Here is a 14,723-nt window from a genome sequence, read left to right as displayed (position 1 = left end):
CCTCCCAAAGTGCTGGGATTACAGGCATGAGCCACCATGCTTAGCCAGCTACCATCTTTTGTTATAATTCTGTAAGTTCTTCTCAGCAGACCTGCCCTTTCAGGAGTGGTAGGAATCAGGCCAAGCACAGTGGCTCATGCCTGTAATCCCAACACTTTGGGAGGCCGAGGCGGGTGGATCACCTGAAGTCGGAAGTTCGAGACCAGCCTGACCAACATGGAGAAACCCCAGCTCTACTAAAAATACAAAAGATCAGCCAGGCAAGGTGGTGCATGCCTGTAATCCCAGCTACTCGAGAGGCTGAGGCAGGAGAATCACTTGAACCCAGGAGGCGGAGGTTGCAGTGAGCCGAGATGCGCCATTGCACTCCAGCCTGGGCAACAAGAGCGAAACTCCGTCTCAAAAAAAAAAAAAAAAGGAGTGGTAGGAATCAGGTTAGGGATAGGAGTTCTGGAGGACCTTATTCCTGCAGTGGGCCCAGAACTGGAATCAGAGGAAGGGGCCACCTAGACTGGAAACCGGGCGGAGTCCTCCCAGCCCCCCAGGGTCCTGGCTCCCTTCCCTGCAGCCTGCTCCTGGCCGACAACAGAAGCAGGGCCCCAAGGTTAGGCAAACAAGCTAGTGATAAGGGACTTCCAGGTTGGGCCTTGCATCAAGGCTCAACCAGCTCTGGAGCTGGCTTCCTGGCTTAGTGAAAGCCCTGGTCTTTTGTGCACACGGGAGCGGCCACCAATGGGGACACCTGCTGATTGTGTACCTGGGGCCTTGGTGCCCTGGTACAGCCTGGGTTAATGACCTTGTTTATCCACTTGAGTCCGATAAGCAGCAGCTGAGTGAGTGGCAGGTGGCCCTGTGCCCTGCACCGGCCACTTCATTGACTGAAATTTTATCAGCGCCACGTGGGGTTCCCAGTCCCCCCTCCCCCACCACTTCCCCACCAGTCCTGCTAGGGGCAGTGTCTGTGTGTTTTATTCAATGAACATGACTTCTGGAGTCAAGGTTGTCAGGCCATTCCTCCCTTTCCACTCACTGGGAATATAAATAGCACCCACAGCACAGAACAGAGGATCAGAGAGCTGGAAGTAAGAGCAGATCCCCAACCATGAGCACCAGCCAACCAGGGGCCTGCCCATGCCAGGGAGCTGCAAGCCGCCCGGCTATTCTCTACGCACTTCTGAGCTCCAGCCTCAGGGCTGTCCCCCAGCCCCGTAGTAGCTGCCTGTGTAGGCAGCACCGGCCTGTCCAGCTATGTGCACCTTATCGCACCTGCCGGGAGGCCTTGGATGTTCTGGCCAAGACAGTGGCCTTCCTCAGGAACCTGCCATCCTTCTGCCAGCTGCCTCCCCAGGACAAGCGGCAGCTGCTGCAGGGTGGCTGGGGCCCTCTCTTTCTGCTTGGGTTGGCCCAAGATGCTGTGACCTTTGAGGTGGCTGAGGCCCCGGTGCCCAGTATACTTAAGAAGATTCTGCTGGAGGAGCCCAGCAGCAGTGGAGGCAGTGGCCCGCTGCCAGACAGACCCCAGCCCTCCCTGGCTGCGGTGCAGTGGCTTCAATGCTGTCTGGAGTCCTTCTGGAGCCTGGAGCTGAGCCCCAAGGAATATGCCTGCCTGAAAGGAACCATCCTCTTCAACCCTGGTGAGCTCCCCAGCACTCCTGGGGTGGGGGACCAAGGCTGAAGCAGGGGCGGGCCAGGGAAATAACTTCTAAGGATTTGATATTTGTTACCTCATTGGGTCCTCCCTCCCTCCCTCCCTCCCTCCCTCCCTCCCTTCCTCCCTTCCTTCCTTCCTTCCTCCTCCTCCTCCTTCTTTTCTTTCTTTCTTTCTTTCTCTCTCTTTTTCTTTCTTTCTTCTTTCTTTTTCTGAGACAGAGTCTCACTCTGTTGCCCAGGCTGGAGTGCTGTGGCGTGATCTTGGCTTACTGCAACCTCTGCCTCCTGTGTTCAAGCAATTCTTCCTGCCTCAGCCTCCTGAGTAGCTGGGATTTGCAGGCATCCACCACCACGCCTGGCTAATTTTTGTATTTTTTAGTAGAGATGGGTTTTCGACACGTTGCTCAAGCTGGTCTTGAACTCCTGACCCCTCAGGTTATCTACCCGCCTCGGCCTCCCAAAGCGTTGGGATTATAGGTGTGAGCCACCCTACCTGGTTAGATCCTCATTTTCATCAAATAGCTGTCTCACAGAAGAGGCACAGAAAATCTAAGTGACTAGCTGAAGGTTACACAGCCAGGTAGGGACAGACCAGGATGGCGACTCAGGTCTAGTCACTCCAGAGACTGGCCCTTGCCACTCTGCCTGAGAAACTTGCTCTAACCTTTTTTTGAGACACAGTCTCACTCTGTTGCTCAGGCTGAAGTGCAGTGGCCCAATCTCAGCTCACCACAACCTCCACCTCCCAGGTTCAAGTGATTCTTCTGCCTCTGCCTCCCGAGTAGCTGGGACTATAGGCGTGCACCAACATGCCCAGCTAATTTTTGTATTTTAAGTAGAGACGAGGTTTCACTATGTTGGCCAGGCTGGTCTCAAACTTCTGCCCTTGAGATCTGCCCACCTCAGCCTCCCAAAGAGTTGGGATTACAGGCGTGAGCCACCGTGATGAGCTCTTGCTCCAACATTTAGAGAAGGCGCGGGGGAAGTGGAGTGAGCAAACACAGCTGTGTCTCAAGTCACATCTTCAAAGGACTGGGGCATGGCGAAGCTCTAGAGCTAAAACTCCTCTGTAGGTTCAGAAAGATCACATAGAAGAGAGAACTGAGGGGCGTGGGAAGACAGGAAGAGAATCTTTATGGAATTCAGCCAGGAGAGTGGCAGATGGAAACAGGGCTCTTTGTTATCTGGAGAGTATCTGAGATGAGAGTTCCCCAGGAGTCCCTCATGGCATGCATAAATTATAGCAATTACTTGTAATAATAGTAGCAAATACTCATGTCACACTTACCATATGTTAGGCCCTATTCTAAGGGTTTTACATATCTTAGTTCATTTAAACCTCATAAAAGCTTAGGAGACAGGTACTATTAATATTATTATCATCCCCATTTTACAGATAAAAAAAACTGAAGCCCAGAGATTAAATGATTTGCCCAAGGTCACCGAGCTAATAAGTGATGGTGCTGGGATTCACACCCAGGAAGCCTGATTCTTTTTTTTTTTTTTCTGAGATGGGGTTTTGCTCTTGTTGCCGAGGCTGGAGTGCAATGGCTGGATCTTGGCTCACTGCAACCTCCACCTCCTGGTTCAAGCAATTCTTCTGCCTCAGCCTCCCGAGTAGCTGGGATTACAGGTGTGTGCCACCACACCCAGCTAATTTTGTATTTTTAGTAGAGACAGGGTTTCTCCATGTTGATCAGGCTGGTCTCAAACTCCCGACCTCAAGTGATTCGTCCGCCTCAGTCTCCCAAAGTGCTGGGATTACAGGCGTGAGCCACCACGCCCAGCCAGAAGCCTGATTCTTTTTTTTTTTTTTTTTGAGACGGAGTTTCACTCTTGTTACCCAGGCTGGAGTGCAATGGCGCGATCTCCGCTCACTGCAACCTCCGCCTCCTGGGTTCAGGCAATTCTCCTACCTCAGCCTCCTGAGTAGCTGGGATTACAGGCACACGCCACCATGCCCAGCTAATTTTTTGTATTTTTAGTAGAGATGGGGTTTCACCATGTTGACCAGGATGGTCTCGATCTCTGGACCTCATGATCCACCTGCCTCAGCCTCCCAAAGTGCTGGGATTACAGGCTTGAGCCACCGCGCCCGGCCAGAAGCCTGATTCTTAACCATTACTCCACACTGCCTCTTCATAAATGAATGGATGGATAAAATGAAAATAAATAAATTACCTCCTCCACAGGAGGCAATAAGTCCTGCCCTGACCAGCCCTACCCCCTTCACCAACACAGTTTGGATTCTTCTCACAGGGCCCAAGTTAATTATTGCTCAAGAAGAGGCCATTCACTTGGGGATAACAGTCTAGGAGTCATCATTCAGGCCTTTCTCTAAACCCCCCAGGTTAGAACTATAGCTGATTGGCCTTGTACCCATTATGGTGACCCAGTGCCAGCAGCAAGGGGAACCCTGTCCCTTACCCAGTCTCAAACTCACAAGTCAGATACCAGATAGAGACAAAAACACAGCTGAGATCCCACACAAATACAAACAACACAACTGGGACCCCTGCCCCCACACATAACTTAAGATGTACAACTCAGGCACACGTACACGGACCCATAAAACAGAGTCTCTGGGCGCGGTGGCTCAAGCCTGTAATCCCAGCACTTTGGGGGGCCGAGGCGGGTGGATCACGAGGTCAAGAGATCGAGACCATCCTGGTCAACATGGTGAAACCCCGTCTCTACTAAAAATACAAAAAATTAGGCCGGGCGCGGTGGCTCAAGCCTGTAATCCCAGCACTTTGGGAGGCCGAGGCGGGTGGATCACAAGGTCGAGAGATCGAGACCAACCTGGTCAACATGGTGAAACCCCGTCTCTACTAAAAATACAAAAAATTAGCTGGGCATGGTGGCGCGTGCCTATAATCCCAGCTACTCAGGAGGCTGAGGCAGGAGAATTGCCTGAACCCAGGAGGTGGAGGTTGCGGTGAGCCGAGATCGCGCCATTGCACTCCAGCCTGGGTAACAAGAGCGAAACTCCATCTCAAAAAAAAAAAAAAAAATTAGCTGGGCATGCTGGTGCATGCCTGTAATCCCAGTTACTCAGGAGGCTGAGGCAGGAGAATTGCCTGAACCCAGGAGGCAGAGGTTGTGGTGAGCCGAGATCGTGCCATTGCACTCCAGCCTGGGTAACAAGAGCGAAAACTCCGTCTCAAAAAAAAAAACAAAAAACAGACTCTCTATCTCAGAGAAGTCTGAGAGAAAGAAATGATAATGAATACTTAGAGAAAGAAATGATAATGATGCTCTCTATAAAAAATACATATATATAAAATAAAAAATAAAATAATAAAAATTAAAAGACTCTCTATCCACCCACTCACAGCCCAGAAAAGCACTGCCTAGATACAGTCACTCAGCAATGTACTGCAGATCCTGACACATTCACACAGCAGACCTCAAAGGCCGAGCAAAGGAGGCAGAGGGGTGTCTCTGACGGCTCAGATCTGGAGCCAATCTCGTCCTTTGGTGGCTGGGAATAGGGTACTCACCAGTCCTCTTCTCCCTCTGTGCCCACAGATTTGCCAGGCCTTCACGCCTCCTCCCACATTGAGCACCTGCAGCAGGAGGCTCACTGGGCGCTATGTGATGTCCTGGAGCCCTGGTGCCCAGCCGCCCAAGGCCGCCTGGCCCGTGTCCTCCTCATGGCCTCCACCCTCAAATCCATTCCAACCAGCCTGCTTGGGGACCTCTTCTTTCGCCCTATCATTGGAGATGTTGACATCGCTGGCCTTCTTGGAGACATGCTTTTGCTGAGGTGACCTGCTCCAGCCCAGGCAGAGATCAGGAGGGCAGAGGCTGGTAGTGCTGATTCAGCCTGGCCATCCCCAGACGTGACCCAGTGCTCCTGGAGGGGGCAAGGCTGTATAGACAGCCAGCCACACCCCACACTGGACTTCCTTCGTTTGGACACAGTGCTCCAGCTGCCTGACAGGCTCTTCGTGGTCCCCACAGCTTCTGGGCCGAGACTCCTGTCCTTTCTTGGGATGGGAATGAAAGCTTAGGCTGCTCATTGGACAAGAAGTCCTACCAACTTTATACAGAACTGAATTAAGTTATTGATTTTTGTAATAAAATGTATGAAACACTTGCAGCCTGATACTGTCGTTTGTGCATACGGAAGGGACTGTCTCGCCTCCAGGGCCCACCCTGCCCCTATCAGAGGTAGCCCAAGGGAAAAAATCCACAGGGGTGCTGGAGCTAATCTTTCAGGGTGGTATGGTAATTTCGTTTCTGGGGATGAAATTTATTTGGCATCTGGGTCTGAGTCCAGGGAATCGTATCAGTTCACAATCCCATCACCTCCTTGCCTTTATCCTCAAGAGAAGAAGGTTACTCTCCTGTTCCCAAACCCTTCACTAACCCCTTCCCTGGCTCCCACCCATTTCAGGCTCTCTCTCACCACAGTGAAAGCCTAATCACCCCTCTCACCACAGTGAAAGCCCAGTCACAGCCAATCAGGAAGCAGCCCATTCCCAAATTGAAACAGACAAGGTCACTGCAATTTTTGCAGTTCGAGATCATTCACTTCCCCCATTCCTGCAGATGACAAAAGAAGATGGTTCATTATTCTCCCAACATGAATGGACAAGGGCACCAGGGCTGGCCCAGCAACTGCTTGAAGGCCAAGGCAGACCAGGGTTTAGCTGGACCACCAGGGTATGGCTACATCAGTTGCTAAAGTCTGAAACACTTCCAAGACACTTGGTTCATAGCCACTGCCCTGAGGCCCCCAAGTTTTCTCCTTCCCTTCCCCTCTGCCCTAGCCTCTCTGGGATCCTCCTCCCAGACATTCCCACTGTCTAGCAACTAGAGAGGCAATTCTTTATTCTTTTTTTTTTAAGACCGAGTCTTGCCGGGCGCGGTGGCTCAAGCCTGTAATCCCAGCACTTTGGGAGGCCGAGGCGGGTGGATCACGAGGTCGAGAGATCGAGACCATCCTGGTCAACATGGTGAAACCCCGCCTCTACTAAAAATACAAAAAATTAGCTGGGCATGGTGGTGCGTGCCTGTAATCCCAGCTACTCCGGAGGCTGAGGCAGGAGGATTGCCTGAACCCAGGAGGCGGAGGTTGCGGTGAGCCGAGATCGCGCCATTGCACTCCAGCCTGGGTGACAAGAGCGAAACTCCGTCTCAAAAAAAAAAAAAAAAAAAAAAAAGACGGAGTCTTGCTCTGTCGCCCAGGCTAGAGTGCAGTGGAACAATCTCAACTCACTGCAACCTCCACCCACCTGGTTCAAGCAATTCCCCTACCCCAGCCTCTGGAGTAGCTGGGACTAGAGCTGCACTCCATCACGCCTGGCTAATTTTTTGCATTTTTAGTAGAGATGGGGTTTCACTGTGTTAGCCAGTATGGTCTCAATCTCCTGACCTCGTGATCCGCCTGCCTTCGTCTCCCAAAGTGCTGGGATTACAGGCGTGAGCCATCACACCTGGCCTAGAGAGGCAACTCTTGGCATAGCCATGACCTCCCTGACTCCTCCATTCAGAGTGTGACTTGTGTCTGTTCTGATTGGTCAATGTCTGTGTCTCAATGTTTGTTAAATATTTTGACCCAGTCTCAGGTCAGGGTGAGTGACCTGAAGAGCGGACAGGAAGGAGTGATAACAACACACATGCCTATAGGGTTTTCCAGCCTCCTCCTTCCACCGGCAGTAAGTCCTGCCCTGACCAGCCCCACCCCCTTCACCACCACAGTTTGGATTCTTCTCACAGGGCCCAAGTTAATTATTGCTCAAGAAGAGGCCATTCACTTGGGGATAACAGTCTAGGAGTCATCATTCAGGCCTTTCTCTAAACCCCCCAGGTTAGAACTATAGCTGATTGGCCTTGTACCCATTATGGTGACCCAGTGCCAGCAACAAGGGGAACCCTGTCCCTTACCCAGTCTCTCACTCACATGTCAGACACCAGATAGAGACAAAAACGCAGCTGAGATCCCACACAAATACAAACAACACAACTGGGACCCCTGCCCCCACGCACACTAAGATGTACAACTCAGGCACACGTACACGGACCCATAAAACAGACTCTCCATCCACTCGCTCACAGCCCAGAAAAGCACTGCCCAGATACAGTCATTCAGCAATGTACTACAGACGCTGACACATTCACACAGTAGAAGCACACACCTCTGCACCTGAGGGTGGGTCACACAGTGTGGAGACACCCTCGGGCCAGGCTGTGTTCATTTTCCCTGTGTCACAGTAAAGGGAAAAGTGTTCCCCCCAAGTAGGCAAACCTGTGTCTGCACATCTTCAGGATCTACTTAGAGCCTGTGAGCCCAGGCCACACTGCTCTGCCTGGCATTTGAGACCCAACTAACCAATCATCCCCTTTCCCCATGGTGACTTCAATGTCCATCCTCCTCTCAGCTCAACAACTCTCCCAAGTCGGGACTTAATCAATTCCCAATAAAGGCATCCTTCAGGGCCCAGAACAAGCCCTGCATCCCTCCACCTCCCACCAGATGCCCCAAACTCAGAACTCAGGCCCCCGGGCCTCTCTCTGACCTGCCCTCCCCATCCCTCCGGCACACACCACCCCTTGTAACCTTATAGATGCATGAAGCCACTTTTTCTTTTTCTTTTTTTTTTTTTTTTTTGAGACGGAGTTTCTCTCTTATTACCCAGGCTGGAGTGCAATGGCGCGATCTCGGCTCACCGCAACCTCCGCCTCCTGGGTTCAGGCAATTCTCCTGCCTCAGCCTCCTGAGTAGCTGGGATTACAGGCACGCACCACCATGCCCAGTTGATTTTTTTGTATTTTTAGTAGAGACGGGGTTTCACCATGTTGACCAGGATGGTCTCGATCTCTTGACCTCGTGATCCACCCGCCTCGGCCTCCCAAAGTGCTGGGATTACAGGCTTGAGCCACCATGCCCGGCCTTGAAGCCACTTTTTCAAGAGCAGAAACCCTATTTCCTACATAGGACCCAAATCTAGAAGATTCAGGGCATTAGGGCCATTCTATATATATATATATATATATATATATAAACATATATATATATATCTCTTTATTTTTATTTTTTTTCCCTCGAGACAGAGTCTCTCTCTGTTGCCCAGGCTGGAGTGCAGTGGTGTGATCTTGGCTCATTGCAACCTCCACCTCCCGGTTCAAGTGATTCTCCTGCCTCAGCCTCCTAAGCAGCTGGGATTACAGGCACACACCACCATGCCCAGTTAATTTTGTATTTTTAGTAGAGATGGGGTTTCACCATGTTGGTCAGGCTAGTCTCAAACTCCTGACTTTGTGATTCGCCTACCTCAGCCTTCCAAAGTGCTGGGATTACAGGTGTGAGCCGACGAGTCTGGCTTTTTTTTTTTTTTTTTTTGTAAGATCTGTTAAGAAAAAAAAAAATTTTTTTTTTTGAGACGGAGTTTCACTCTTGTTGCCCAGGCTGGAGTGCAGTGGCTCACTGCAACCTCCGCCTCCCGGATTCAAGCAATTCTCCTGCCTCAGCCTCCTGAGTAGCTGGGATCACAGGCATGCACCACCACACCCTGCTAATTTTGTATTTTTAGTAGAGACGGTTTCTCCATGTTGGTCAGGCTGGTCTTGAACTCCCAACCTCAGGTGATCCGCCTGCCTCAGCCTCCCAAAGCGCCAGGATTACAGGTGTGAGCCACCGGGCTTGGCCCATTCTACATCTTTTATGCCCTTCCAATTTCTGCCTCTATTAGTTAACTGTCACACCTCTCTGAATCCTCAGGTTTGGTCTTCCCACCTCTTTCCCTTCCCCTTCTCCAGTCCTGAACAACCATTAGGAAGCATTCCTCTCCATGCCTCACACCAGCCTTTTTTCCTCAACTTACTTAATTTTTTCCATCATCCAAATAGCTTCCCTTATTAACTCTACCTTGGCAGGCACCACTGGTGTTTACGCCGGTAATCCCAGCACTTTAGGAGGCTGAGGTGGTAGGATTACTTGAGCCCAGGAGTTCAAGATCAGCCTGAGCAATGTAGTGAGACTCCTGTTTCTACAAAAAATTATAAAATTAGCTAGGGCCTGGGCGCAGTGGCTCATTCCTGTAATCCCACCACTTTGGGAGGCCAAGGTGGGCGGATCACTTGAGGTCAGGAGTTCGAGACCAGCCTGGCCAACGATGGTGAAACCCCCAATAAAAATATGAAAATTGTGGCCGGGCGCGGTGGCTGAAGCCTGTAATCCCAGCACTTTGGGAGGCCGAGGCGGGTGGATCACGAGGTCGAGAGATCGAGACCATCCTGGTCAACATGGTGAAACCCCGTCTCTACTAAAAATACAAAAAATTAGCTGGGCATGGTGGCACGTGCCTGTAATCCCAGCTACTCAGGAGGCTGAGGCAGGAGAATTGCCTGAGCCCAGGAGACGGAGGTTGCGGTGAGCCGAGATCGCGCCATTGCACTCCAGCCTGGGTAACAAGAGCGAAACTCCGTCTCAAAAAAAAAAAAAAGAAAATACAAAAATTAGCTGAGCGTGGTGGTACTTGCCTGTAATCTCAACTACTTGTGAGGCTGAGCCAAGAGAATCACTTGAACCCAGGACGGAGAGGTTGCAGTGAGCTGAGATCCTGCCACTACACTCCAGCCTGGGCCACAGAGCAAGACTCTATCTCAAAAATAATAATAATAAATAAGGTTGGGCATGGTGACTCACACCTGTAATCCCAGCATCTTGGGAGGCCAACGCAGGCAGATCGCGAGGTCAGGAGTTCAAGACCAGCCTGGCCAAGATGGTGAAATCCTGTCTGTACTAAACTTACAAAAATTAGCCAGGCTCAGTGGCAGCCACCTGTAATCCCAGCTACTTGGGGGGCTGAGGCAGGAAAATCACTTGAACTTGGGCGGCAGAGGTTGCAGTGAGCCGAGATTGCACCACTGCACTCCAGCCTGGGCAACAGAGTGAGACTCTGTCTCAAAAAAATAATTAATAAATAAAATAAAATTAGCTAGGTATGGTGGCTCATGCCTGTAGTCCCAGCCATTCGAGAGGCTGAAGTGGGAGGATCACTTATCACTTGAACTGGGGGTTGGAGGCTGCAGTGAGCATGGTAGCCTCACTGTACTCCATCTAGCCTGGGCAACAGAGCAAGACCCTGTCTCAAAACAAATAAACAAACAAGAAAAATATCTACCTTGATCCTTTTCAAATTTCTTCCCTACCAGTCCACATGGTTGGGGAGCTACACTTCTGTTTCTTGTCTGCATTTCTTGAGTCATTCCCCTGTGCCCTACTTCGTTGCCTGGTGCAAGGAACATAAAGACCAATATGGCAAAACTAAAGAGGCCAGGCACGGCGGCTCACACCTGTAATCCAGCACTTCGAGAGGCCGAGGCGGGCAGATCGCGAGGTCAGGAGTTCAAGACCAGACTGGCCAACGTGGGGAAACCCTGTCTCTACTAAAAATACAGTTTGCCAGGCATGGTGGCATGCACCTGTAATCCCAGCTACTTGGGAGGCTGAGGCAGGAAAATTGCTTGAACCAGGGAGGCAGAGATTGCAGTGAGCCAAAATCACGCCATTTCACTCCAGTCCAGTTTGAGATTCCTTCTCAAGAAGAAAAAAACTAAAGAGATAATTAAGGTACAATGTGGTACGGGCAATTGTGCTCTCTCTAGGAGACTACAGGCTTTCCAAAAGTGGGGAAGTATGTCTCCATGATCAGCATGCTGGGTTGGGATCTGTGTCACTACCAGTGAGGGAAGAGGAGGAAACAGGCTCAGACAGAGTATGTAACTAGGTAACTTAAGGTCTGGGCTGATCACCATCTGTGCTGAGATTCTTTTTTTTTTTTTTTTTTTTTTTTAAGACAGAGTTTTGCTCATGTTACCCAGCCTGGAGCACAATGGTACAATCTCGGTTCACTGAAACCTCTGCCTCCTGGGCTCAAGAGATTCCCCTGCCTCAGCCTCCCAAGTAGCTGGAATTACAGGTGACCACCACCACACTTGGCTAATTTTGGTATTTTTAGTAGAGATGGGGTTTCACCATGTTGGCCAGGCTGGTCTTGAACTCCTGACCTCAGGTGATCCACCTTCCTCACCCTCCCAAAGTGCTGGGATTACAGGCATGAACCACCACGCCTGGCCTGTGCTGAGACTTGAACTCAAACCTGTGTGATTCTGGAGGGTTCTTGCCAGCAGCATAAGCTGGAGTGAGTCATTGCCAAGATCAGGCAGTCTGGAGCCAGCTCAGCCACTGTCTACTGACCATCTACCTCTCAGCCATGATCCCTGACCTCAGTCCCAGCCAGGGATGACTCACTGGAAAGCAGGAGAGTGGCTGTGGCTCCGGGTCAGCCTAAAGTACCATTTTATTGCCATTATTATCTCTATCTTCATTAGCCAAATGGTTGACTGCCTATTAAGTAGTCAGACAGCTGACGCACGCTGTGCTTCACAATAAACCCACCCTGTCCTTGGGGCGTTCAAATATCCTACAACCTGTGATGCCAGCAAAAAGCCAACACCCACTATCCATCCATTCATTCTGTCACTCAACAACTCTCAACCTCCACTTATACCAAACCCTATGCTAGATGCCGGGGCAGGGGACACAGAATAAATAAGATACATTTCCTACTCTCATGAAACATCTCCTCTGTGGCAGACGAAGACACCTAAGTAATTGTAATGTAGAGTGATCTGAACTGTGATGGGGAATATACAATAGGCAACAGGAGAGATTAAATCTGCCTGAAGGTGGGAAAAATGCTTCACCCAAGTGGGAACTGGTTTGAGCTAAAGAGAATGAATAGGGTTTTGCTAGGCAAACCAAAGGATGGGCATTACAAACAGATATATGCAAAGGCACAGAGATGTCAGAGAGCAAGGGGTGCTTAGCTAACTGCAAGTGATGTGTGGGGCCCAGGGTAGCAGGAAATGGGCCTGGAGAGATAACAGGAGGCACCTCACAGAACAAGAGAGCAGAGAAAGGAAATCCCAAGGAAACTGATGGAGGTGACAATGCTAAGGTCAGAGTTAAAAAAAAAAAAAAAAAAAAAAGAAGAAGAAGAAGAAGAAGACCTCCAGTCGGCAAAGCCTGAATCCTGTCCTCTTGTTCTCTTCCCCGGCTAGCATGAGCTTTACCACTCACTCCACCTTCTCCACCAACTACCAGTCCCTGGGCTCTGTCCAGGTACCCAGCTATGGCACCAAGCCGGTCAGCAGTGCAGCCAGCGTCTATGCAGGTGCCAGTGGCTCTGGTTCCCGTATCTCTGTGTCCTGCTCCATCAGCTTCAGTCCATGGGCCTGACCAGGGGGATGGCCGGGGGCCTGGCAGGAATGGGAGGTATCACAACAAGAAAGAGATCATGCAAAGCCTGAACGACTGCCTGGCCTCCTACCTGGACACAGTGAGGAACCTGGAGACCAAGAATCAGAAGCTGGAGAGCAAAATCTGGGAGCACCTGGAGAAGGGACCCTAGGTCAGAGACTGGAGCCATTACTTCAAGACCATCGAGGACCTGAAGTCTCAGATCTTCACAAATGCCCGCACCGTTCTGTAGATCAATAATGCTCATCTTGCTGCTGATGACTTTAGAGTCAAGTATGAGACAGAGCTGGTTATGTGCCAGCCTGTAGAAAGCGACATCCATGGGCTCCACAAGGTCACTGATGACATCAATGTCACTTGGCTGCAGATGGAGACAGAGATCGAGGCTCTCAAGGAGGAGCTGCTCTTCATGAAGAAGAACCACAAAAAAGAAGTAAAAGGCCTACAGGCCCAGACTGCCAGCTCTGCGTTGACCGTGGAGGTAGATGCCCCCAATCTCAGTACCTCACCAAGATTATAGCAGACATCTGAGCCCAATATGACAAGCTGGCTCTGAAGAACCGAGAAGAGCTAGACAAGCACTGATCTAAGCAGACTGAGGAGAGTGCCACAGTGGTCACCATGCAGTCTGCTGAGGTTGGAGCTGCTGAGATGATGCTCATGCAGTTGAGATGTACAGTCCAGTCCTTGGAGACTGACCTGTACTCCATGAGAAATCTGAAGGCCAGCTTGGAGAACAGCCTGAGGGAGGTCGAGACCCGCTACGCTCTGAAGACAGAGCAGCTCAACAGGATCTTGCTGCACCTGGAGTCAGAGCTGGCACAGACCCGGGCAGAAGGACAGCGCCAGGCCCAGGAGTATGAGTCCCTGCTGAACATCAAGGTCAAGCTGGAAGCTGAAGTCACCACCTACCGCCACCTGCTGGAAGATGGCGAGAACTTCAATCTTGGTCATACCCTGGACAGCAGCAACTCCATGCAAACAGTGCAAAAGACCACCACCTGCCAGATAGTGGATGGCAAAGCAGTGTGTGAGACCAATGACACCAAAGTTCTGAGACATTAAGCCAGCAGAAGCAGGGGACCCTTTGGGGAGCAGGAGGCCAATAAAAAGTTCAGAGGTTAAAAAAAAAAAAAGGAGCCTTCTTCTTCCTGGAAGGGTATGGCCAGAGGAAACCCCAGGCTGTGGCTGCTCACTTTGGGTAGCTAGTAAACTATAACCACATAACATTTATTAGAGCTGTGCTCTAAACATATTTCACGGTTTATGCTCTAAACATATACTTCATTCTCACAACTCTGTGCTGGAAATACCATCATTATCTCCATCCACTTTTTCTTTTAGAGACAGAGTGTCACTCTGTTTCCCAGGGTGGAGTGCAGTGGCGTTATCTCGGCTCCTCCATCTCTTGGATTCAAGTGGTTCTCATGCCTCAGCCTCCTGAGTAGTTGGGATTACAGGCATCTGTCACCACACCCGGGTTGGGTTTTTTTTTGTTGTTTGTTTTTTGCATTTTTTTCTTTTTATTTTATTTATTTATTTATTTATTTATTTATTTTAAGATGGGGTTTCACCATGTTGGCCAGGCTGGTCTTGAACTCCTGACCTCAGGTGATCCACCCACCTCGGCTTCCCAAAGTGCTAGGATTACAGGCGTGAGCCACTGCGACTGGCCTTTTTTTTTTTTTTTTTTTTTTTGCATTTTTTAATAGAGACAGGGTTTCTCTATGTTGGCCAGGCTGGTCTCAAAATCCCGACCCCAGGTGATCTGCCTGCCTCAGCCTCCCAAAGTGCTGAG

General features: G+C 50.4%; 1 protein-coding gene and 1 pseudogene across 1 annotated transcript; both read left to right on the top strand.

The window, feature by feature from the left end:
• The first annotated feature begins 1,022 nt into the window (after positions 1 to 1,022).
• Positions 1,023 to 5,750, top strand: NR0B2 (nuclear receptor subfamily 0 group B member 2). Its single transcript, XM_003921262.3, has 2 exons — positions 1,023 to 1,634; positions 5,182 to 5,750. The coding sequence occupies exons 1-2, from the start codon at positions 1,103 to 1,105 to the stop codon at positions 5,421 to 5,423; spliced, it is 774 nt and encodes a 257-aa protein (XP_003921311.1). The 5' UTR covers positions 1,023 to 1,102; the 3' UTR covers positions 5,424 to 5,750.
• A 6,977-nt stretch (positions 5,751 to 12,727) lies between these two features.
• Positions 12,728 to 13,990, top strand: LOC104652531 (keratin, type I cytoskeletal 18 pseudogene; annotated as a pseudogene).
• Positions 13,991 to 14,723: the final 733 nt, after the last annotated feature.

The sequence above is a fragment of the Saimiri boliviensis genome, chromosome 11, assembly GCF_048565385.1.
Source record: "Saimiri boliviensis isolate mSaiBol1 chromosome 11, mSaiBol1.pri, whole genome shotgun sequence".
NCBI classification, from domain to species: domain Eukaryota; kingdom Metazoa; phylum Chordata; class Mammalia; order Primates; family Cebidae; genus Saimiri; species Saimiri boliviensis.
The sequence above is the reverse complement of the archived record's forward strand: the minus strand, read 5'-3'. Positions and strand labels throughout refer to the sequence as shown.